General features: G+C 37.0%; 1 protein-coding gene across 1 annotated transcript; it reads left to right on the forward strand.

Annotated features, from left to right (window-relative positions):
- Window positions 1-26,042, forward strand: LOC144658814 (exosome complex component 10-like). The gene is made up of 26 exons (XM_078519298.1): window positions 1-84; window positions 2,364-2,500; window positions 4,387-4,516; window positions 5,006-5,119; window positions 9,773-9,932; window positions 10,324-10,432; window positions 10,694-10,769; window positions 10,871-10,981; window positions 12,790-12,933; window positions 13,107-13,297; window positions 13,983-14,139; window positions 19,075-19,155; window positions 19,780-19,847; window positions 20,256-20,306; window positions 21,272-21,389; window positions 21,863-21,928; window positions 22,306-22,369; window positions 22,501-22,604; window positions 22,959-23,039; window positions 23,171-23,254; window positions 23,641-23,698; window positions 23,830-23,906; window positions 24,016-24,154; window positions 24,646-24,719; window positions 25,178-25,245; window positions 25,694-26,042. The coding sequence occupies exons 1-26, from the start codon at window positions 7-9 to the stop codon at window positions 25,728-25,730; spliced, it is 2,577 nt and encodes an 858-aa protein (XP_078375424.1). The 5' UTR covers window positions 1-6; the 3' UTR covers window positions 25,731-26,042.
- Window positions 26,043-26,459: the final 417 nt, after the last annotated feature.

A 26,459-nucleotide genomic window follows, 5' to 3' on the forward strand; every position in this document is an offset into this window, starting at 1 on the left:
TTCAATATGGCTGACCGCATGGAGCAAGACGAAAAAAATAAGGATTCTTTAACGGGGATAGGAGATCTAAAAACGTTTTCTCAGGTATTTAGAGATCAAGTCTCCTTAGGTTCTGTAATTCAACTTTCAGTGGACTGCATTTCCAGTGACTTGGTTAAGCCAGGCGTTTGCAAATAGTGTAAAGATAAATAGATTATGCCGTCTTTATTGCTGCACATCAATCCGTGACTTATGCAGTCTTTTAAACAAATTTATTTTTCGAAATTATATATGGCGCGTTTTTACGGACAAAATAACGAATGACTATACATCAATGTTATGTTGCATGCATTGATGTTGTGTTAACTAAAATATCTTTGATACAACTAAAATATGTTCGACAACTAAAGTCTAAAAGATGTTTGATACAACAAAACGATACAAGGTATTTGATAAAACTAAAGGTGTTTGTTACAACTAAAAGATATTCGATCCAGCTAAAAGATGTTTGTTTCAAATAAAAGATGAGGAAGCAGAAAATTATGAATTTTGAAAACAGGAAGTGACGTTTTACCCAGGTTCCCTACGATCCAATGCACATACAAAATGGCTTCTGGTGGAGCTGCGATATGGATGCCAGATTCACTAGATACAGAAAGGGTTTTTTGGATTTAAGCAGGCTAAAAACAAGTGCAGCTACTCAATTCGATTCTTCGGAGTTCTTCATTCGTAGACTGGACAAATAGGAAAGAACTTTAAATGTTCTAACTGTAAGAATAGAAGAGTCATATGCACAGCAAGAAGCTTGCCTAATCGGGTACTTACACCACTTACTAGATAACGAAGTGACTTCATAGCTTGCCTAGGATATCTAGTGATGATAAAACTTCCTGTGCGTATGTTCATTCGTATTCGTCCAGTCTACGAATGAAGAACTTTCTCGAAAAATCAAATTGAGTGGCTTTGGTGTTTCCTTGTTGCTGTGCACTTGTTATTAGCCTGTTAAAATAAAATAAAAAAAACCTTTCTGTATCTGGCAGCCACCTCGCAGCTCCACCAGAAGCCATTTTGTATGTGCATTGGATCGCTTGGAACCTGGGTAAAACGTCACTTCCTGTTTACAGAATGCATTTCCGCTTTCTCATCTTTTATATGAAACATTCATCCTTTAGCTGGATCGAATACTTTCTATGTTTTAGTTGTAACAAACATCTTTTAGTTGTATCAAACATCTTTTAGTTCACATAACATCAATGCATGCAACATAACATTGATGTATGGTCATTCGTTATTTTGTCCGTAAAAACACGCCATAATTTATTATAGCTGGCAATAATGCCCGATACTGAGCTGACGAGGCCGTAGGCCTTGTTGGCTAACTTCACTTTGCAGGATTATTGTTTTATTGGGCAACAAATTGTAAGGGAATCACACTGTTTGAATGTCAGACAACTCGCCCCCCCGATCTCGCCAAAGAGCTGTTTTGCTAACGAACAGTTATCAAAACACGTGCCTACGTCAGAGACAAATAATATGTTGTCTTAAGATTAGGGGCAAGTTTGTTACCGGGCGAGTTGTCCGGATACATTGATTATACAGCTACAATGTGGATATGGAAAGATTTCCCCACAGCCCCATACATTAATATTTATGTATGCAACTATTTCATACTTTCACAATACACAAACAGCAATCATGAAAAGAACGAATCAGTCACAAAATTGCATACATAATAATTATTAATGTATGGGGCTGTAGCGGAAATCTTACCGTGGATATTAACTGTGGCATTTGACACCACCGTTTGAGAACATTGTTCTCATGTTGGGGTTTTTTAAAACTTCATGTGTTCAATTTGCAATATTTGTTTACTTATTTACAGTTTCCTAAATTAGCACAGCAGTGCTAAATACATTGACACTTAAATAAAGTGATTTTTTATGCATTCAGGCCAATTTCTCATACCTAAGTCACAAACCTGGACTACATTTACAAGCTGTGTAAATTAAATTCACATTGAATTAGTGAAAAAAATAATAAGCTCACTGTAAATGGCTTTGCCAACCATGTCCAAATGCATTGTGGGGTTGGACACCAACTAGTATTCATCCTCACCAATATTCATATTTGGTCATCTTGAGCAATGTACAGAAATTGTTTGAACATCTCTGGAAATGAAAGTACTCTGAAGGTGAAAATCACAAAAGACTGGCAGGTTTAATGAACTTTTTGAGAGCACTTCCTAATATGGCAAACAACATACTGCAAAATGTACTTATACATGTATCTATATGACCAGGGCATTTAATAGCGAAACTAAAAATTGGGAAGCCACAAAATAATAAAAACATCAAATTGAACACTTGACTGACTGGTGTTTACAGGAATCGTTAAGTGCCATTGTCCAAGCTATCAAGAATGCTGGGAACTTGCCTGCAGCAGGAGAAGACCATGACTTTTATTACAGTTTTTCTGACTTTAGAGAATTTAGAACAGCTCAAGGAGCAAGACTTCTTAGCAAGTAAGGATAATGTACTACCAGTGAATAATTTGTAACATAGACTGCAAAACAGTCATTTGTTCTCTAAAGCCATCAATCTCGAGCCCAGAGTCCGTCTATGTCGGTCAGCGGTACGGGACGGACTCTGGGAAACTGGAATTGATCAGATCAATTTCAGGTCGATTTCAGGTAGAACCTTGGTCTTCCGGTTTTTGTTGCGCATGCTCTCAGGTTTAAGCGGAAGTAAATTTCCTAGAACGGAAGTAAATCGAGTCTGGTGTTTTGATTTCCGTTAGTCTCTTTCTTGAGTATACTGCTATATTGGTTTTAAATCAAAGATCTTGTTTGCCTTCCTGGATTCTGCCTGTGAATACTACGTGCGTGTGTCAGTTGTTGTTTTGTAGACGACGGCGAAGAAATTTACATAATGCACAACGCACGGACAAGCTATTGTTATGTTGATAAAAATTTTTGTTTGGCAACTTTCATATATTTCAGAGGCTTCTCGCTAACAGCGCATCTTTTCATGATAGATTGCATGTTTTCGAGCAAATAATTTTTCCTCGTCAAATGGCGGTAATATTAATAAAGACGTTTAAGGCCACACCGGTCAACACTATTCAAAAGGTATAATTAGCATTTCGGCGACTCAGCTCATGCACACAATTCACGCAATTCACGTGCACACAATTGTACAATTCCCTTTTTTTCAGCAAAACAACAACGCGTAATGTTGAAATTCTGCGTTATTAGTTATTATTTTGAATCGAGCACTGTCTGCAATATTCAGTTTTTCAACCGTAAAGGAGATTTGAATGAAAACAGTAGTTCTAGCGAGATTTGTAAGTCAACTATAAATTGAGTTTTCAATCGACCTTGTCCTTGGTGACGCCGTCATTGTTGTTTTAAAACTCCGTTCAGAATTGATTTTTAAAGGAAGTCCGTTTTTATTCATGGTATCTTTTGAGTTCAAAAATGGTAGAATAAGAAAATACTTCATTTATGTAGCGCCATATCACGAGTTCTTAGGTGTTTTACAAAATTAAGGTGATACATCTGAACATTTGACCATGGAAAACAAAAAAATGTTTTCCAGGGTTTCCAGTTTGGTTTACTTCCGGGGAAGATTTTCAGACTTCCGTGTTGATTTCTATTGTTCTGTGAGGACCAGTAGGACACTGAATTAAAATTCAGTTTCCCAGAGTGAGTCCCGGCGACCCTACCGCTAACGGATTGCAGAGCCGGGGGTCACTCTGGGCTCGAGATTGTAAAGCCATTGAAAAAAGCATCTCTCCCCAATCTCACTCACAGTTTTGACATTAGCTCCAGACCTCTTACTCTCGCTTGAAGACCGAGGGCGTTCACAAAAGATATTTAGACTGTTTTTGCAGTCTATAAAATTTGTAGTTAACATAGAGACTTAAAATTAATACATGTATCTAATGTTACAGGTCAAATTTAAATTCAGGTAAATTTTTTTAACTTAATAGGTTATTAAAAAAACTAGGTTAATACATTCCAATCCAGGTTAAATTTTTTGGCCTTAATTCAAATGAAATGACTTGGGAGTTTAAGATAAGAGAGGTCAAGACAACAGGGTCATACTGTATATATTATTTTGCTTACACATCAGCACAAAGTATTATTACATGTACTGTGTGTTTCTGTAGTATGTAAGCTTTCCACGCAGCTAAAGCATTCAATATAATTATAGACTGCTTTATCATAAATTGCATTTAAATAGTAGCATTTCCAATGGTTTAGAGAAAAACCCATCAAATGTTATTCTGAATTTTCCATGATACAACAATTTGCCAAAGTTGATCAACAAAATGTTTAATACATATCTTTTCCTGAGATAAATCCCTATATAAAGTGATAGAATACATATGAGATTGTTTTTACAGTATAGGGAATCTGTTACGTCAGTGGAAGGTACACTGTCAATGGCCGTCAGATACTCATGGCATTGATCCAGACAGTGATGAGTTGCTTGACAGTTTAGTGGAAGCCAATGACATCCTGCTGGAGCAAGTGGTTAGTACTATTTTGGGAATTAGTTTTTTGGGGAGACGATGTTAAACATATTTATTATCTTCTAAATACAGGAATTCTCAGTGTACATTTATGTATTGTACTGTCATAAACTTTCGAAAAATTCAATTATGTTTACATGCATATAATTAACATGAATATTTGAAATTCATGTATAAATTATGTATCCTTTATTTCCTCTAATAAGGTAGATTCTTGGAATTATTCAATTAGGTTACTGCTGGGCTTCATGTGATCTGTGTGTTGTTTTATTGTGTTCTACCCTAGAACCCTTTAACAGAAAAGAAATGTGTTTGTGTTATGTGTCATACTGTAGGTTGTCTGGGAATTAAAAACGGCAGTGTGATAAATAATGTAAAAGACAGTATTGATATTAAAGAAGAAAGAATCTTTGACAGCAAATAATAAATACTATTACAATGGACACACAAGTAAGATGAGTAATATTTTTGATGATATTATCTGTCTTAGGATACAAGCCTTGATGAGGCAGCAGGTCTTAAATCAAACAAAGCAAACCAGACAGTGGCTGGAGCACCTGGACAACAAGGAACACCAATTGTGTCAAGCTGGAACAGAGCCAAGGTACATGATAGCTACATACAGTACACGCTGGCAAGAGTTTGCTCACAAAAATATAATTATAGTAACAATACTAACATGTATTTCTCTTGATTAGAACAAAAAGTTATTCTAAGGCATTTTTTTATTAACTTGTGTAATGTACATTGATCACCTTTTAGAGAAGTCTAAACATTTCAATTTTGTAAAGTTTTAGCCAATGTAGCTTTTCAGCTGTAATTTTAAAGCTTCAATAAACTATCTACCTTATTCTCACTAAATTTCGCGAGTACTTAATTTCGCGAAAAATCAAGAGCCATATTTCGCGAGTACTTAATTTCGCGATTTTGAGAGGAAGGTACAATTGGAGTGTATTAAATTTAGCGATTTTTACCTATTCTTCAATATGAAGCTTTGACCTCGAAACTGTAACAACATAATTAATATGAAAGTCATCGTAAAAACAGCAAACAAAACAATCTACACATAACAAAACATAACGTATTTAACAGTCTAAATCCCTAATAGGTTCATCCACGACTGCAAGAGCGAGATTTTGAGGAACTTGGCGACAGAGAACAGTTCGAACAGTGCCACTGATAGAGTAGGAGATAACTAATGGACAAAATCAAACAAAAAACTCCTAAACATGAATCTCAGACATGTTAGAATAACTATGATAAAACACATCGAGTTTCATTATTTTTTTATATTATCAGCACGATATTAAATTTCGCGATTTTAAACTTCGCGTGTTTTATATTTCGCGAGTATTAAATTTCGCGTTTTTTTCAAAATCGCAAAAATCGCGAAATTTAGTACTCGCGAAATTAAGTGAGAATAAGGTATCTTCATGTATCTCTTCTAGCTGTACACAGATATTGAATTTCCTTGAAATAAATGTTATTACTGTACCTCAATTTTCCAAATATTGCAAAAATAAATGCTTAAGAATGCAACTCGACTTGTCCAAAGGGAGGTGCAGACCTCTCAAGTCTCACAATTTTGTCTTGAGACTCACAGTTTTCAGTTCAATCTCACGGTCTCACAACATGACAGGCAAATCTCACGATAAACAGAGGCACAAGCTGAAAGGATGCAGTTTCTTGTATAATTTCTTTTTTGGCTTGCTAAGGTGAGTCTTGCGCCAAATTCTGTGCAAATCCATAGTTAAACTTAAACAAACCAAGCCGTTCGGTTCAGTTTTCATCTGTCTGTTTGTTGCCGCATGCTGGAAACACAGTCCATGACCATATCTAAAACACAAGTTCCAAATTAGGTCACCATCATTACCAGTCTCTAGCATAATTTTTTGATCACGTTTTTTTATTATTATTATTATTATTATTATTATTATTATTATTTTTTAATGGTTAATTATAAGCAGGACACAAACACTTTCTCCTAATTAGGACATGTGTTTACTTGGTTTTGCCTGCCTGTCGATCAATCTCCAGATTTTTACTAAAATCTCCAGATTTTTTTACATCAATCTCCAGATTTTTACTAAAATCACCAGATTTTTTTACATCAGTCTCCAGATTTTTGGTGTTTTGAGGTTGAGAGGTCTTGAGGTGTTTACTGACTACTTACTTACTTAGGCCCATCGCTCCAGGTGGAGCATAGGCCATTGACAACAGCTCGCCAGCGAGCTCGACCTTGGGCTTTCCACACAACATCTTGCCAAGCGAAACCCATTAACTTTAGCTCTGCTTCCGTGTCGCGACGCCAGCTGTTTTTGGGGCGACCTCTCCTTCGCTTCTCCTGGGGGTTCCAAGTCAAGGACTGGCGAGTGATGTTGCTTGGTTCTTTCCGCAGGGTATGGCCAATCCAGCCCCATTTTCTCTTTAGAATCTGCCTGCCAATTGGTTCTTGATCTCCTTGCTGCCACAGCTCCTCGTTGCGAATTTTCTCAGGCCACCAAATGTTAAAGATACGTCTCAGGCAATTGTTTATGAATGTTTGGATCTTCTGTAGTGCCTTTTTTGTGCGTCTCCACGTCTCTGACCCATAGAGGAGAACCGATTTAACATTAGAATTGAAAATGCGAAGCTTGGTTTCAGTCCTGATTTCCTTGGACTTCCAGATGTTTTTGAGCATGTTAAATGCTGCCCTTGCCTTGCCAATTCTTGCTCCTACATCTACATCCGTACCTCCACCCTTGTCAATAACACTGCCAAGGTATGTGAACGAGTCCACCTCCTCTAGTCGCTCTCCTTCTACTGTGATTGGATTCTCATTGATGGTGTTGATCCTCATGACCTTTGATTTACCCCTGTTGATCTTTAAACCAGCTCTTTCTGATGTTGCTGCCAATCCGGTGGTCTTACCCTGCATCTGGTCATGGTTATGTGAAAGGAGAGCCAGATCATCAGCGAAGTCTAAGTCCTCCAGCTGTGTCCAAGGGGTCCACTGAATCCCATTCTTCCTTCCCTCGGTGGTGGTTCTCATAATCCGGTCTATAACAAGAAGAAACATGAAAGGTGATAGTAAGCATCCTTGTCGGACACCAGTCCTGACGTTGAAGCAATCTGAGAGCTGGCCCCTATGCACCACTCTGCATGACATTCCCTCATAAGTTCGCTGAATGAGTGTTATGATCTTTTCTGGTATGCCATAGTGTTTCAGCAACTTCCACAGTGTTTCTCTATCCACACTATCAAAGGCCTTCTCATAATCAATAAAGTTGACGTAAAGAGCCGAGTTCCACTCCAGGGATTGCTCCACTATTATGCGAAGAGTGGCAATATGGTCTGTGCATGACCTGTCCTGTCTAAAGCCAGCTTGCTGGTCTCGTAGTTGGTTGTCAACTGCTGCTTTCATTCGTTCTAAAAGGATTCTGTTTAGGACTTTGCCTGGAACTGATAGAAGTGTGATTCCCCTATAGTTACTACAGACCCTCAAGTCTCCTTTCTTTGGTAGTTTAATTAGAAGCCCTTCCTCCCAGATGTTTTCGAATAGCCTGTACAGAATTTCAGTGGAAGTGCCTATGTCAACCTTGAGAGCTTCTGCAGGAACACTATCTGTCCCAGCTGCCTTACCATTCTTCATTGCCTGGATTGCCTTTCTTATCTCCAGCCGTGATGGTCTAGCACAATTAATAGACAGCTCTGACTCTGCTGGTGGTATCTCTGGGGGGTCTTCTGGGCCCGGTCTATTAAGGAGCTCGCTGAAATGCTCCACCCGTCTCTTTAGCTGTTCGCCTGTTGATGTCAATGTTTTCCCCTGCTTGTCTTTAATTGGCTTGTCCGTTACTTGGTATCTAGCAGCAAGCTTCTTAGTTGTGTTGTAGAGCTCTTTCATGTTCCCCCGTGCTGCTGCTTCCTCCGCCTGCCTGGCTAGGTTGTCGATGTGGTTCCTCTTATCTCTCTTTATACTCCTCCTCACCTCCTTGTGGGCCCTTGTGTACTGCTGCAGTGCTGCTGCCTTACTTGTTCTTGTTCTACATGTGTTCAAACTTGCCTTCTTCGTCTTTCGCTCTTGGATCTTATGAAGAGTTCCAGCTGTCATCCAATCCTTATGTTGGGTTGTTTTCCTGCCAACAGTCTCCTCACATGTCTCAGTCCACATCTTCTTTGTCTGCTGCCACTTCTCTTCAAGCAACGCGTTTTCATCATCATAAAGCTGCTGGAGCACCTGGTACCTATTGGCAAGATTGATCTTAAACTTATCTGCAGTCTCCTTATCTCTCAACAGGTCCACATTATACCTTGTTCTAGTGGTGGTAGAAGGTGGTTTACAGCGCTTTAGACGTAGCTTGAGAGTTGCCAAAACCATATGATGGTCTGATGCTGCATCTGCTCCTCTTTTGACTCTCACATCCTGTAAAGACCGCCTGAACCTCTGACATATACACACATGGTCGATCTGGTTTTTGGTCACGTGGTCGGGTGATCTCCACGTTGCTTTATGGATGCGCCTGTGTTCGAAAACACTGCCTCCAATGACTAGGTTGTTTTGTGCACAGAACTCTGCAAACTGTTCTCCGTTTTCATTCATCCTTCCAAGCCCATGCCTGCCCATGACCCGCTCATACCCCGTGTTGTCAGCTCCTACCTTTGCATTCAGATCTCCCATGAGTATAGTGACATCCTTATCTCCTTATTTGTTAACTACACTCTGCAGTTGGTCATAGAATTCTTCCTTCTTTTCATCTTCAGCATCATTCATAGGTGCATAGCACTGTATGATGTTAATACTGATTGTTTACTGACTGGTATAGAAAAAATGACTTATCTCTACAGTGTAACAAGTATTACAGCATGCACAATCTTGAGAATTTACAACTAAGGTACACTTGAATGTTGGTAGCTCTCTTAGGAAAAAAAACATTCTCTTAGCTTGATATTGCTTTGGCAGATCGGTTTTGTTTTACAATCTAAAAGGAAATAAGAAGTTTGCCATTTTACTTAATTTCTAAAAGTATACTTTAACAATTTAACAGAGCACACAAATTGGAAGAACACAGTCAAGCAAATTTCTCCCTTCTAAATTTAACTTTAAATATGTATTATTCTTTATAAATGCAATTTAAAATATTATGGTGCATTAATTTATGGTAACAATGCTGTCAGTATGCCCGTAAATGGCTACTAACCATACATAGATCTATGTATATCTTTACCAAAGTTTCTTTTTTCAAGTAAATAAATAATACTTTTATTATTTAACTTACAGAAAGACACCCCAGGAAGAAAGGACACCAGTTTCCGTTTTCTTATGGCCAAGAACATTCAACGTCCACAACTAAGATTTAAAGATAAGATTGATAACAGTAACACTCCCTTTATTCCAATCATCAAAAGGAAACCAAATGCTCTGAGACCTCTGGAAAGCAGTAAGTTATTGTATCACACACTCACTAGTTTGATAGCTTGAGTGCCATACAGTTGTTATTTGTACAGATATGGGAATCAAATAGTATCTTATCCTTGCCAGAGATGACTGACGTCAATTAACTGTGGTGGGACAAATTTCTTCATCTCATCATGTATAAGCATGTCCAAATGCAACAAAGTACAAGAGAAAATGAGAAAACAGTACTACCAGTATTAACTAATAAATTATTGCAACTATTTGCTAGTTTCTCAGTGAATGATGAACAGAAGGCAAGAAACATAAAACAAAAGCAGCAATCCTACAAATATAATTTAACCTCCACCACATATTTTATCCTTCACCACATCACATAAATAAGCAGCTAATTTGTGCCTTTTTTCTTTTACTAGATAGCTCAAGCACTGGCAGTCAACCTGAAAATTTACAAGTACCAACAGCTATTGCAGACCTTATACATCAAGAGAGAATGAAAACCCTGGGTAGCCCTGTTATGAACAGGTAATGATATAATAATAATTAAATATAATATATGTAATAATTATATATATTAAATATAATAATTATTTGAAAAACTGTTTAAAAGCTTATAAATAGCTTATTCATTGATCATACACAAACACATAATGTAATGTTTTACAGGTGCTCTGACTTGCAACTTACAGCAAGGTGATGCACCTAATGCTAGGAGGCGTGACAAACCTGTATCATTGTTTTAACAACAATGTTCATGTTGTTAAATTGTGTATTGTTTTCTTGCAGCATGACCCACCCTTACCAACATGAACTGGAGGTGTTTGAGCCTTCAGTGAACCAGTTAAAGCCACGGAAAGAGCAAGTGAGTTGGCTTAACTAGATCAGTTATATTCTGTATTGACTGGATCAGTCATATTGAATGCACTTTGTTTCACCTATGTATTGTTTGCCTTGTATCACCAGCTGTATGAAGAATTTGACAAGACTCCGTTCATTCTTGTTGAAACAACAGAACAACTTCACGAGCTGAGTCAGCGTCTCTCAGCAGTTACTGAGTTTGCCGTCGATTTAGAGGTACATCACATTTTCTGTATTGAACTGTCCTGTTTTTTAATATGCTTGTGTTTAGTAAACTCAGTTTAGCGATGATTGCGATTGTTGTTTTTTTAATGTTAGTGTCATTGAGTAGAAATCCTGTGATCCTGTAAAGGTTGTTTGCAAAACATGCAGTAATCCATTTTTTTTTCAATGTATTATACTGAAACTGTATTTGCTAATTGCTTTATAAATCCAGCTAGAAGTTAAAGAGGTGTGTCCATAAATATTCACTTGTAAAGACTGCAACAGTTAAGAACACAACAGCCTTATTTTCGAACACCAGTTTGGTTTTAGATCTAATGGCTCAACTGAATTGGCGGTGACTCTGTTTACAGACTTAATCTGGAAAGAAGCAGACGGCGGGAAAGCTACAAGAGCTGTGTTCATTGACTTAACAAAGGCATTTGACACCATCAGCCACTCAGTTTTATTAGAAAAACTGTCTCGTTATTGAAACTGAACTGGTTTACGGATTATTTGTTTCTCCGGAAGCAGCTCGTCCAATTTAAAGGAGTGCTGTCAGAACCTAATCCTGTTTTCGCAGGTGTTCCCCAAGGAAGTATTCTTGGTCCGCTATTGTTCTTAATTCACTTTAATGACGTCCATCAGTCGCTTCGTTACTCCAAAATTATCACCTACGCAAGTGACTCAGTTATTTTTACATCCTCGAAAAGTTTTGGATGCTATATATACAACACAATCTCGGTGAAAACATCAGAAGTCTCACTGACTGGTTTAGAGACAATGAACTTATCATCAATCTTAAAAAAGGAAAAACTGAAGTTATGCTGTTTGGAACAGCGAAAAGATTAAATGGTTTCTATGGCAAAGAATTAAACTTGTCGGTAAACAGATGCTGCATAAACACGACAACAACCTACAAGTACCTCGGCGTTCATCTAGACCCCACACTGAATCTTGACACGCACTTTTACAAAACGTACAAAAAAGCAGCTGGGAGAGTGAACTTATTACGGCGAATCCGTTCTAACATTGAACGAATCTACAGGACAATGGTAATGCCCATTTTCACTTACTGTGGCCAAAGTACACTTGGTTGGTCAGAAACACGCACACGCAAAATCAGAGACCTGGAACAAGTCACAGGACCATTCTGCCAAATGTCTTACTTGTGAACTCCGCCTACCCACAGTCGAGAACACTCTAATGAGAAAAGCCTGTAATTTTGTTTTTGACTGCCTACAAGGCAACGCTTGCACCCCTTTTAAAAACTATTTTAATTTTTCAACTCATTAACGTGATACAAGGAACTGTGGAGCCTCTGTAGTTTTACCTAAAGGACTTTGCACAAAAAAGTTTTTATTTCTCTGGTGCAAATATTTTTAATTCTTTACCTTTAAAAACTAGACAAACTAGCAGTAGGGTTTTATTTAGGCAGTCTTTAAACAAATTATTTTTATAGGTTAAGTAAGCATAAATTAATAGATTTTTAACTTTTTATCCTTTTATATGATGTTTTTATTTTTACATTGTTACCGGGTATATATTTTTCTTTTTACAGGACCCCTTTGATAACAGTACTCATGTACTGTGTCATTTTTATTTATTATTTATTTATTTATTTATTTATTATGTAAACGTGATAAACAACAGCACAAAGAGAGATTATTTGTTTTTGTAATTCAGCTTCCACATGTCATTCATGTTTTTTATCATCCAAACTCTTGATTATCCAGACCATTAATATTTACTGTGAGTCTTGACCCAATGGCCTCTGCCATACATTGCTATCTTAATCAAATCTTAATGACTTCACTCCACAGCACCATTCATACCGGTCTTTCCAGGGATTCTGTTGTCTGATGCAGATATCCACACGAGACCAAGACTACCTTATTGACACACTGGAGCTGCGCAATGAGCTGCAGATACTTAATGACTCATTTACCAATCCCAAGATACTCAAGGTAACAATATTTGTGTGTTGATAATTTATCCACAGAATGAGCACATCAAAAAGATTCATGTAAAGAAATATACATGTACAGAACAGCTGAGGAAAAGCAAACAACACGCATGCATATTTTCAGCACTTTTTCTTCATGGTAGTCATTGATGTTGGGTATTTTCTCCCTGGAAGGTTTTTCATGGGGCTGATATGGACATTGGATGGTTACAGCGAGACTTTGGTATTTATGTGGTTAACATGTTTGACACAGGCCAGGCAGCCAGGGTGTTAAACTATGGGAAGTACTCCTTGGCATTCCTGCTGAAGAAGTTCTGTGATGTTACAGCAAACAAACAGTATCAACTGGCAGATTGGAGAATAAGGTCTACAGCTTTCCATGTGTTATTTCTTCTTATATAAGTACAATATGGGTTATTGCATTATGTCTGCTGTCAGCCCTTGTAACCCCCATGAGATAGGGTTTCAAGGATTCGTCAAGCCAAAAAGTGCCTACCTTGTAAAGTGGAAACTGATGATTAAGCTCCAGCTCGCAATGACAAGATCTTATACATGTATATACAGTAGGGGTGTAACGATACACTCAAACTACATATGTATCGATGCATCGCGATTGGGAGTGTTCCAATAGCTATGCATCCATCGCAATTTCAATTACCGATAACAGTTAGGATAGTTTTTCAAATGATGTCAGGCTGTAGTCCTTTTTCCTTGCTTGAAAAATGCCTCTCGTTCTCCGCTGTCCTTTCTTTTCATTGTTTTGGAATCCAGGAATAATGAGCTGTGTTACAAGCCATAAAAACAAACTTTTTTTGTTTCCGGGTTTACTTGCATTCAAAATGGCGGTTGGAATGTTATTCCCATCCCCTCTTATACCAAAGAAGTAATTACAACGCTATAAAGTCACTAATTACTATCGCAATAGTATCCCAATAGTATCACTACTATCGCAATAGTATTGACCTCAATAGTCACCCTTAATATACAGGGCACTGCTGGTGGTATACACATGTCAACATTTGTGATACTAAGTTTGTTTCATTTTTACAGGCCTCTACCATCAGAGATGGTGCGCTATGCAAGAGAGGACACACATTATTTACTTTACATTTGTGATCGATTACATAATGAGCTTATCAAAAGTGGAAATGCAAACAGCAACTTATTACAATCAGTGTACTCCAGGAGTAAAGACATTTGCTTGAAGGTGTGTGTAGTTTGGCTTTTTGTTAAGTGACATTACTTTAAGGTGATTCCACGGTATTGCATTGCGCATCCTAGCTGCGCATAAGTTTTCGCGTCATTTAGCGCGCGACCATGCGCGCGCGCACAGAACACTACGAGATTCCCTTTAGGCTAAGCTCGGTGGGGAAATAAATGGTCATTTTCTCTTAAACGAGCACGGTGACCCCCATTCTTTAATGCAATAATTTAAATGTCATACGGTTGTCTACAATATATTGCAATTTAAAGAAAAGTTTAAAATTCTACATTGAGATATTTTAATTTTAGTGCCATAAAAAGCATGTTTTTAGGTAGAGCCGTTAACGTGCGCACAGAGCAAAATCTTTAATTTCTTCATTATCTTAATTCCTGTACAATAAGAATAGTTTTTAATATAAGATCAAAGTCTATTTTGTTGAACTAGACTAATTTTTTAATGCAAAAATGATTTTTCTCGAAACAATTTAGCAATCCCCATTTTGATTACTAGGGTTCCTAATATTTACCTCGCGGGTCGTATATTTACTATAATGCCATCCATTTTACACAAAAACTAGCGCGGTGATCCCCATTTTTTATTTTATTTTTTTAATCCTCATAACATAATTGTAACCTGGACCAAGTTTCAGAAAATTTTTAATACTCCTTATATTTCAGTGGAATCACCTTAAAACAAAAATCCTAGAAATTACATTGTACGTCTTAACTATGATGAAATTTGCATGATTCTTTCCTTAAAATATTAACAAGTTCTCTAGTCTTTATGGGAAGAAAAATGCCTTTTACTGTTTTTGTCTCGTGTTACGTCGCGGTCCGTGACGTGACCGTGACGTAACACAAGATTATCCGAGGGGACTTGGTAGCTCAGGATAGTGCTTTGTGTAAGACCTCTCGTAAGGTAACGAAGTGATAAAGTAGCAAGGAAACAAGGTAAGAAATAGACATATTTACATAGATACATTTTGCTGATAAGATGCATCGGGATGCTGTTCTTCGTATTGCGCGTTTTCTCTTGTCGATCGAGTTTTAAACGTGCTTATTTACACGTGTGAGACATGGTGTAAATGTTTGGATTACTAAGGTATGTAAATAATGTAATATAATTTATTACATGAAGTATCATCTTTAGTAATACCGCCAAATCTGATAAGGAGATTTTATCTCACATATGTTGCTTAAATAGGTAGTTTTTTACATGGAAAATTAATTTATCTTTGTGTTTTGATATTATATTTGCGGTGGGTATTGTTAAAGTATGCGGCTGGCTGAAAAGCTGTTGTTAAATTTCTGTTTGCGTTACAAGAAAGCCATTTTGGTGCGTGTTAGGGTCGAGGGTTGTTGAGGTCAGAGCAGTTTTCAGATATGTCAAATGATGTGTCAAAAGGAGAATATTAAGTGAAGTTACCACGCAAACAAAAATATTGATGTGGTATCTCATCTTCGGCTTTGTTCGTTTCTTTAAACTTTATTCAGTAAAGAATAGGAAGGGCGTATTATGAATAGTGTAGAAACAGAATAAAAGGACTAAGGGAAGTGCGATTATCGTTATCTGAGAAACAGGAAATTAATTTGCTTTGCTTTGTTAATTGTATACGCTTTCCAGAACGTGATATGATATTTTGAAGACACTAAGGTCACAAAGTCAAATTCATAATTCCTTTTTGTTTGTTTTTCTTAGGGCCGGGTCGCACTAAAAAATTTTTTGGAAGAATTTGTTTACTTTGCGGCGAAAATCTATCAACACGCGAGATTTTTAAGTGCGACCTCTTCTTTAAAAAAAAGGCAAACCGATTTTCCAAAATTTTGTCTTTAATAACAAAGGAAGCCGTCTCCAGTGATAACAGAACCTGTCAGGGAAATGACATTGAAGGTCATGATCGCACGCAATCACAAAGCGCGGGAACTTCGCTAGAACACTCGATCATGGATGGAGGTGGCTTTTTTCTCAGTTCAACACCATTTTATCCGGTTACTTTTTTGATGCAGCAGCAGCAGCAGCAGCAGTTTGGCTCTTTTATGAATGAACTGCATTCGCAGTTAAACGTGGGTGAAGGCAGTCAAACCAGGCCAGGGAGCGCATCGAGCGATATGACGAGCTCCCCGACGAGTTCCGTTGCTGTTGCAAGTACATCTACAGCATCTTCTCCCGAATCCGGATCGGCAAAGAGAACTTACGACAAATGGGTCCGACAATGATCAGAAAATGCTAATTCGTCTTTGGGCTGATAATTTCGATCGCCTGAAGAGCAGAGAAGCACAAAGGTGGGGGGCTCAAATTTGGCCGGGGGGGGGGGAAAAAAAACAAATCGTACGGCTCTATTTAATACATAATGCCTCCAGATAAAACAGATCCCCATTAGAAAGAAGTGAGAAGCAAATTACGTCGAAAAACCTTCTCAGGAAACTAATTTGCTTTGCTTTTCACCACTTCGGCTTTAGATTTCAAGTGTAGTGTCAGGTGACGTTCTTGCTAAACAAAGACTGAATGTTCGGGCAACATCTGTCGAAGATACTGTGTAGTGGGTAGTCGGGGGGTAGTGTACAATCGGGTCGAGGGTTGTTGGCGCCAGAGCACTTTTCAGATATGTCAAATGATGTGTCAAAAGGAGAATATTAAGTGAAGTTATCACGCAAACAGAAAAATTGAAGTGGTATCTCATTTTGCGTTTTGGTAGGTTGTTTAAACTTCATTCAGGCCATAATAGGAAAGCAGTATATTGAATACGCGGTAGATACAGAATAAAACCATTAAGGGAAGTGCGAATATCGTTATCTGCGAAACGGGAAACAAATTTGCTTTGTTCAGTGTACTTATGTCTTACTAATTAGGTAGCTGTATCAACAAGTTGCGCTGGAAGTTCTAAAAAGCGTATTGAGAATTAATAATTTAATCAAGGTTATTATATGTGACTGAGGGCTTTTCATGCACAGTTCTAGTTTATTTTCACTGAGAATAATTTTAGTTGCAAGGTGAGTGAACGGTAGGGTAACATGTTTGTGCAGAGGTGTATATAGAACACTTCTTTTACATATTGGAAGCTATCATCGGTCTTTAAGCGGCAGAGCAGAAGTAGTTGTTGAATATTGACCTTAATTTTTTCATATGCTCACTAGTGGCGCACGACGGAGTTGTGATTTTTGAACAAGTTATGTAAAATAGAATATTTATTTAAAGGACGATTTCTAGAACGTTATATGACATTTTAACTGTTTTGCAGTCTATGATTGTGGTGGAAATGGAGACTGTTTTGAAGTTTTCGTTTTTCGAAGTGTTAGTCATCAGATCTTTAACTCGGTAGCAAGTCATTTGCTGCCCTCAGGGCCGATGGCGAATAGGGAAGCAGGTAATTAAGTATGTAATTAGCGAATCATTTGATAGTGCGTTTTGCAGTTGTTGAATACCTTAGAAATCATTGCGAAGATTTTGTTGAGTTTTTGGAAGGACAGTTGGACAGGTTTGACTATTTGAGTAGAATGTGAAGAAAGGGCACATGGTGCTATGCTGGTATAGCACAAGCTGTTGCAAATGCTTGAGAATGAAATTTGAGAATTAATATTGTAGAATCCGGAGATTTTTTTTTTTTTTTTTTTTTTTGTAGAATCCGGAGATGGTTTTTCTGAGCTTATATGATTGTTAGCAACGGGTGCTACTTTACTGATCTGTAACACGAGACAGCCCAACGGGCACTTTGATCTAATATCTCTTTTCTTTCTAGAGATATTCAAGTTTTTAAAATATGCAAATTAGCCATTCCTAATTTGCATATTTTAAAAACTTGAATATCTCTAGAAAGAAAAGAGATATTAGAAAACAGTAAAAGGCATTTTTCTTTACATAAAGAGAACTTGTTTGGTTGAGTCTATTACGTCATTTCTTTGAAAGTAATGACGTAATACTCTCAACCAAATTCTGATCAAATATGAAGAAATTAATATCTCACCCAATTTGTATCGGAAGTCTCTGATTCTTTGCAGTACTTCTCTACTAGTTGTGTTTCACAATACAATCTCAACAATTTGGTTACCATGGCAACCTACTTGGTTCTAGATCCCACTGATGCTAAAGTCTTTCTGGCCAATTCTGTCATTCTTTTTTAATATTTGCCAATGATGCTTTACATGCATGATCTGGTTAGCATATTAATGGATTAGGCAGACAATTTGCCATTTTTCCAAACTGAAAAATTCTTAAAAAATTAAAAATAAATTGGAGGGGACTGGAATAGAGTGGGTTGCCATGGTAGCTTAGCTTAGTTCCTTGCCTTCTGGTGGGGGCCGGGATAGGGCCGGAGAAAATTGAGTTTCCATGGTAACATAATTTTATTGTAACTGTTAGTGTATCACCTGTAGAACTATGCAATGTATTAGTCTGCCAAGTTTCATTAGTCTCTGCAGAAAATTGGGTTGAGTAGATGACATCAGTCCCCCAATTTTACGATTTTAAAGCTTTAATATCTCTGGAACTATAATAGATATTTAAAAACAGAACACCATTTTAAATTTTTTCCTTAAATAATCTAAGAAATGCATAATACTGCAAGGGGTGAAAATTTGATCATAGTAGCACTTTAATTATTTTTCCTATAGTGGCGCAAAATCTAACTTGTTCTGCACAATGTTCCTTATTTATTACCTCAGTCACACCAACCAAATAAATTATGTCAACTGAAGTTAAATCAAAATTAATTTAAAAAGCTAAATTATCAGTGAAGACTGAAGGCCTGAATGTTGCATATGGTTTGAGTAAGATTTATTTTATGTACTGGTATTTAAGTCTACAACCTGTTTAGTTAAACAAGTTTTTTTCTCAAGATTAGTATTTATCCCATGTCAGAGTATTGTTATGATACAAAATCTCTTCTTGACTAATAATTTTGTTGATTTGTTCTTCTTATTTTTTTTTCTTTTCCCTGGCTAGCGATATGAGAAGCCACTATTTTCCAGTGAATCTTTTCGAAAAGTATTAGAGAAACACAAACGGGCATTTAACAGTGAGCAGGTTAGTAAGTAATACAACATTTTAATTTTGACTGACTGCCCATGTTATGGTTGAACTCTTTCCAGTCAAGTGTGTTCAGACACTCAGTTGTGGTACTGTCCATTCTTATAACCTGGAATCAGGGCTTAAGACTAACTGTAGCCAACTAGCCACAGGCTAGGAGAAATACAGTTTTTACTAGTAGGTCTTGGGCTTACTCTAGCCAAAATGGCTAGTGAACATTTCAGGCATGTTAGTGGAAAGGAACCACAAATTGAATTCAACTATGAGAGAATGGAACTAAGAAGTTATGTGGGGAAGTTAAGGAACTCGTTATGATTATGAAACCCATTTGATTCTGAATCTTCCATCTCGGTAAAGGGAAAAGGGCAACAAATGCAAAACCTTGCTTGACAGTTCTGGCTAGAATAAAAAGTGGTTTGGCATTCACTAGCCATTAGGCTAGTTAGAAAAAAGTACCAGTAAGTCTCAAGTTCTGTGGAATGCAATTTCTAGAGCAATCAAGTCACAAAATGTGATGCGTTCAAAGGAACAACTTAAAAGGAACATAGTTTTTGTCTTCTGTATTTTGTTCATTCATTGTGCTGATAATTTCTGCAATAAATGTACATTTTTTTTTCACAGAAGTGTGCATTTCGTCTTCTTTATGCATGGAGAGACAATATTGCGCGGGAGGAAGATGAAGGTTATGGGTGAGATATGATCTCCTGAAATATGCCTGAAAACATGAGTAACAATCATTTTAATCTTAAACTATGTCTTTTACTTCATCTGTCATGTCCCCTGTGTATCATGTCTGTGCAGTAATCACATCGAAAATTGGTCAAATGCAAATCACTTACCGTTCGCTCATTATTTTCAAACTTTTTTGTGTTACATGTATTATATGACATGTAGTTTATTGTGTTGGTCAACTATAGACTGAAGCACATGGTTTATTGCTTAAATTAGCAAAATTATACACTTGTCTAAAGTCAGAATTATACAAATATGCATCTCAGATCAACAAAATGTCAAGCAATGACAACCAAGAAGCTGATTGATTTACAGTTTCTCCTATCTCACTTAAGAACAAGCTGTTGATTCATTTTTTCTTTTAGGTTTGTTCTTCCAAACCATATGATGTTCCAGATCGCAGAAACCATGCCAAGGTACCAATCATAAATATATATTCTGGATAATGTAACCTTTAGTTAACCCTTAATGGACAAATTGCAAGTAATTAAGTTATAGCTCTATTTTATGACATTCAAATAGGTAATTCAATCAAAATATTGTACTCAACTGTCAGGAGAGTGTTGTTGATAGTCCTCCAGGGTTTATTGTAACAACCGGTCAATGGACAATGTCCAGTCAAGATGACAGTTTGTCAGAACAAACTATTGCTTTGCCAGTCATTTTAACTGGTTATGCAAAAATGAGCAGGGCTTTCAAATAAATGACCAGAAAAATATATTTCATTTTCATACCATCTGGATTAAACTGTTAAACCACCAAATATCTCATTGACTTAAATGTGTGCATGAAGCATTGTTTTTTTCTTTCCTTTTCTTTCCTTCTTTTAGTAAAATTTATACTATTTTCAATAATTGACTTGACCAGTTAATATGGCCGGCCATGATTGAAATTATTTTGAGCCCTGATCCTCTGACTTAGTACAAACAGTGAACAGTTTAATTAATTGTCAATAATCCAAGCAGCGCAAACTGGTTTACACCCTTTTTACTCCATCTCTTGGAAACCATTTTCAAACTTATAATGCACAAGTGAAAATTGGCAAATGAGATGCCCTTTAGAATCGTGGGAGTTAAACATCTGCAAGAACCTGCTCAACCAGGATGATGGATAATTATTAACTCTAAAGAAAAAAATGGAACTTTTGTTATTTAAAGAAATATTAACATGCTTCCCCTTGAAGAAGGATAAAGTTTTAGCCAAAGCTCCAGGTTTTTACTTGGTATGTTTTGAAATAATTTTTTGTTAAACAATAGTAACACTCTTATTGTGTTTACCATAAGTACATCTTGTTGTAAGGCCATTAATTTTCTAAAATATAATTATTATTCTGGCAATGTTATTGTAGTAGTAATTGTTGTGTTGATGTCATTGTTTGCAGGGAGGCCCAAGGTGTTTTAGCTTGTTGTAATCCAGTTCCCACACTCGTAAAGCAGTATGTGAATGAGATCCATATGCTGATAATGCAAGCAAAAGAACTGGCACTTGCTGCAAACAAGGTTCACTCACATCTGTCACTTATTGTATTAAACTCATTTGCAGGGCAATGCATGAGCCAAAATAATGCTTAGTGCTTTTGCTCATAGGAAAAAGACCTTACAGTACCTCACCCTTACAACAACAACAACAACAACAACAATAACACATTCTTTATTACCAAAAGAATAAATATGATTTACAATTTAAAGATATATTGAAACAAAAATAGGTAAATTTACTCAGAATAACTAAAAAGCTAATCAAACCAAGTGGATGTCTTGTTATTGAGATGTAAGATGTGCAGTGTTTCAGTTTGATCTTGTATGTGTAAGGTCTGTGTTCGATAGCTGTGCATAACTAGGTTCATTATTCATTATGTTAGTTATGATAATTGTTGAAGAATGTTTTTTTGAGCTATATACCTCTGATTTCCAGTTGAAGTACCACATGTGTAATAGCACTTATTTTGTGTTTTATTGGCATGTATTTGCAGAACTCTTTGTCTGCTGGTGCTTCGTCACAAGTTGACTCTGGAAATACTACAAGACACAGTACATTGGTGAGATACACTTTTGATTGTGAAGTGTTAGAAATTTATGTACAACCGGGATGTAGCTGGTGAAAGAGAGCTTGTCCCCAGCTGAAATTTCACAAGAAAACAAAGGCTTGGTATAATGTCAAGACGGTATAATGACCAGAAAGGCCTACTGGTCATTTTACAACATGTCGCATTTCCTGCTGTTGATGAGACACATGTTTTCAAAAATGGTGATGAAGTGCCAAGTGTTGACTGGCTAGCTCAATAAGCCCTCGATGCCTGCAAAAGGACACAGTTACGTAACCCCTTGCACAAACAATTTGCAACAAATTGTGCAGTGAGAATGGCACACTCCTTATATTCTACATCTTGAATAACTTTTCTTCTCTTTTTAACAGACAACCCCCAGCTTCTCTCAACCACAACTGATTGATCCAAAATCAAATCGTACACTTGTTAATGGTGAGGCTTGTTTGTACTTATTCACTCCAACATGACAAATCTGCCGTTTTCAAAAAGCTATAGAATGGAAGTCAGGTTAATCACAACATTATTGACTTGTTTATTTTCGTGTTTTATTTGTATCTCATCAGGTGATTCCTTGCTTGTAAGTGCTGCCTCACCGAGTTTGTTTGGTTCTGTAATGGCATCAGGACCTCCTGTTACTAGAGCAACCCCGGCTATATCATTATTTGAGGTATTATTTTATTATTATCACGTAAGTCATTTAGAAAGAACTATGAATACAATTAACCTAGCCTTTGCCTGGGGTATAATATGGTTCTATCCTCCCGAAAACAAATCTAGCAAGAGGCTGACCAGCTGGCTGTTTACATCAGCACATGTGTTACTTAATACATCCAGCTTGTGGCAGAGTGCAGAGAACCTGCATGACCACTATAAACACATATTTATTTTTTTATTTTGTTATTATTATTAATTCCTTAGCTTTGCCGCATTCAGCATTAAGATGATAATGATTAAACAATCATCTGGACATACATGCTGCAGTGTATTTAACTGACCTTGATTATTGCGCTTGTTGCCTCAGATTTCTGACGACCAACAACTTACTGAAGGAGAGAAGAAAGCAGAACAAATCAAGGCTTCCTTTGAGAACCCATTCCAAAAGGTTGGTTGCTATCCATTTGTATTTTGAATTCTATTTTCCACAGTTTTTTGGTTAAAAGGAAGTGTACGGAACTGAAGAGATTAACACCCGCAGTGTGTATCTTTTGGTGAAACTTTGAGGTTTTCTTTTAGTTTCTTCCAGTGAAAAGTCATCCAGAGACAACAGGAGGCAAGACTACTGTTAATGAACTTCAAAGTCACGAGCAAGTACACAGGGTCAGTATTCTCTTTTGTTTCCAATATATTGGTGTTTTTTGTGTAGTTACGTAATTTTTCGTATCTTTTTTTCTGACTGTTGAGCTGCTCAACGGCAACCATACAAGAAAGCTGGTTCTACAAAGCCGGGACAGTTTATCTACATTTACAGGCTTCTTCAGGACGTGTTTGAAATGATGGAATATTTTGCAGATATTTAATAACCATACTCCTAGAGCATAAGTCGTTTTTGTTGTAGTCGTCATAAAAATCCAGAATTTAATTACATTGACAAGCTATTCTGGCATCTTTGAAGTGAAAGCGTGCGAGGTTTAGTGAGACAAGGTAAAAAAAGCATGCTGGAATCGGCGTAATTGAGATGCATTCATTCTTTTTTGTGCCATCAGATCAATGAGCAGTGGAGACAAGCGACCACACAGCTGAATTCTTCACCTTCCACATCAGGTAACCAACTGAGAACTTGTCTTTTCCACATAATGCTTTGTATGTTCAAGTTATCTTTCTTCATCGATTTTATTAATTTATTATTATACTCGAAATGTTATGTTCACTTGGTTTTTGTTGCTTTTTTGTAGAACCAAATGTTGGGCAGAAAAGACATCATTCAGTCGACAAGGAAACGCCAGAAGATTTAACACCATTGAGGAATAGAGTAAGTTTTTTGCGCTGATTTTTTTACATTGTGAGCGTTAGTTAAAAGTGATTTATTTCCCTGTTCCGTGTCTCGCTGTATATATCTTTTGTGTTGTTTTAACGACAAGACTCCTGCAAAGTCTGCTTCAAAGAAAAGGAAACGGGAATCCAGAGGTGAACAGGACGCTGTGAATGAACCAGTCGCTGAACCTAGCACAGCGTTTGTGCCATTCAATTACTCTGATGTGGATTATTCAACATTCACTGGTAAGTTTGTACAACAAGAAATGAAACCTCTGACCTGTAACACTCTTGTTGTCGATATCACGAGTAATGCCCGACGTTATCACTGTTTTGTTTTTCAATGAACATTGTAAATTCAACGATTACACCTTCAAAGCCACCTTTGTACTTATAGCGTCTAATCGTCTAAAGTCTCGAAGTGTAACATGGGTGACATGAAGTCAGAAGAATGGTAAATGTCGCTTAATAATAATACTTTATTCAAATACATGAGGTTATCCCTATTTAGGTCCCCTAACTAAATTTACAAATTTAAAAAATTCAACAGAGGTTGCTTAGCAACTTCTGTTGAAAACCGTTGGGTCAGTGAAATCTCGGAGACGATCCGTCAGCGGTATTGCCTTTGATATACAGCAAGACGTTCAACAATAAAAAAGATGCAAAACATACCGCGCATTTGCTGGAAAATAACAATAATTAAAATCATAATCAGGATAACGTGTATTTGTTATCAGGTGATGCGGCAGATAAAGAGACCAAGGACAAGACAGTTGTGTTTAATCCTTACAGCTCATCACGCGACTCTAAAGTAAGTAAGCAGTGGTGTTATAAGTGATTGGAACTACACTGTCCTGCTACTATGAGCTACAAGAGACACGTGTACTGAGCTAGGCCTAATCCGACAGGAGTTGTCGATAAATAAGAGTGACAGTAAGGAAGGAAAGGATGGTAAATCTAACTCGAAAAAGGACGAAAAATATAACAAATTCTAGGTGTATCTGTTATAGGTCATTTGTTTTCGGGTTGAATTGGTTTCCAACCAAGGTTAATCTGTTTCAACCTGAAGGTTGCAATAACATGAAACAGTTTGAATTTATTTGAAAAGAAAACATGAAAGGTTTCACATTAAAACAGATTTACCTGAAAACCAATAAGACCTGCCATACATTTGGTTACCCACTGACTTAGCCCAGCAGCTTGTCTAGAAACTAATTCTCTCTCTTGTTGCTTGCTCAATAACTGTACATACGTTTTTTCCCTCTTCAGTCAGCAGGCCCACGATCAAAAGTGCACATGAAATCTGGACAGAGAAGCCTAACGTTTTCCTCAAACAAGTAAGTTAAGAGAGTAGTTGAATAGTATGAGGTGAAATCATACAGATAATTGTTAGCTTGAAGGAAAAAAACTCCCCAAAAAGTGACATCGATCATTCCATTCATACATCAGAACAGTGTATGTATTAGGAAACACGTGTATAGCGTTCAGTGTGTCACACCTTAATAAAGGGAGAAAATAAGGCTGCAGAACCGTACTGCTTTTTCAAACTGTCTTTGAGTAGAAATTTGATCAAGGAATCTTAAATCGCTCCAATCAGTTATTTTCCCCTCAGTATTTTAATGACAGGAGCGGGGAAAGGTGGGGGGGGGGGGGGAGTTGATAATTTATTCCGAACGTGACACATCGCGAAAGTTTTGTAATTTATCAACTCTGATTAGACTAAATTAAACAGATCAGAGTCACACAACATAAAAAAAAACAATGCTTTGCTCTGTGTTTTTGTAGGCAAACAAATCAGAAGCAGAAGTGGCCTCGGAGATGACAGCACTGAATTTTAATCAGAAGAATTTTAACCAGGCTTGATTAAAAATAGAAACAAAAGACACGAAACAATGCTGCACTAAGACACAATGACTCACAAACATGAACAGTTTTTTCTTATTTGTACGTGTGCGGGACACAAACAAGCAACTACTACACTATGTCAATCTTTTATTTGATTTAGGGAAATTTTTAATTTTCTGCTTCCCCATTTCGATGGGTTTTTGTGCCCGTGTCACAATGGATGTAATAGTCTTCTGTAGACAAGCCAAGAATTATAAATAAAAGCAACCGGCGTTAAATTTTTCTGTCATTTGTTGGTGATTGGATGTTGAAAAAACTCTTTAATAGAAGCTTTCACTTATCTCTTACAATAATCTGCAAACTATTCACAAATAGAGACCAATAAATGCGTGGTTTCGCCAAGGTGTCAAATATCTGTTTTAGTCAATTTCAACTCCTTATATCACCAGAAGGGACAGCGAATTAACAGTGGGGAATCCTTGGAATGTAGAGGGCTTGCTGGCTTCATTGACATCGATTTCGATACTTGGACATTTCTCAAAACAGGTTGCTAGGCACACTGACTTTTGGAATGCAAATAAAATATAGTGAAAACTTTCTTATAAAGTAACGGAAACACGTTATGGAAACGCAAGTGTTGTCTTTCTTGGTTTATTGTAGCACACTTTATTTTGCTTTTGTGAAATATCCAGAGCAATCGTCCATC

Source organism: Oculina patagonica, chromosome 6, assembly GCF_052425735.1.
Source record: "Oculina patagonica isolate OP01 chromosome 6, crgOcupat, whole genome shotgun sequence".
Taxonomy (NCBI): domain Eukaryota; kingdom Metazoa; phylum Cnidaria; class Anthozoa; order Scleractinia; family Oculinidae; genus Oculina; species Oculina patagonica.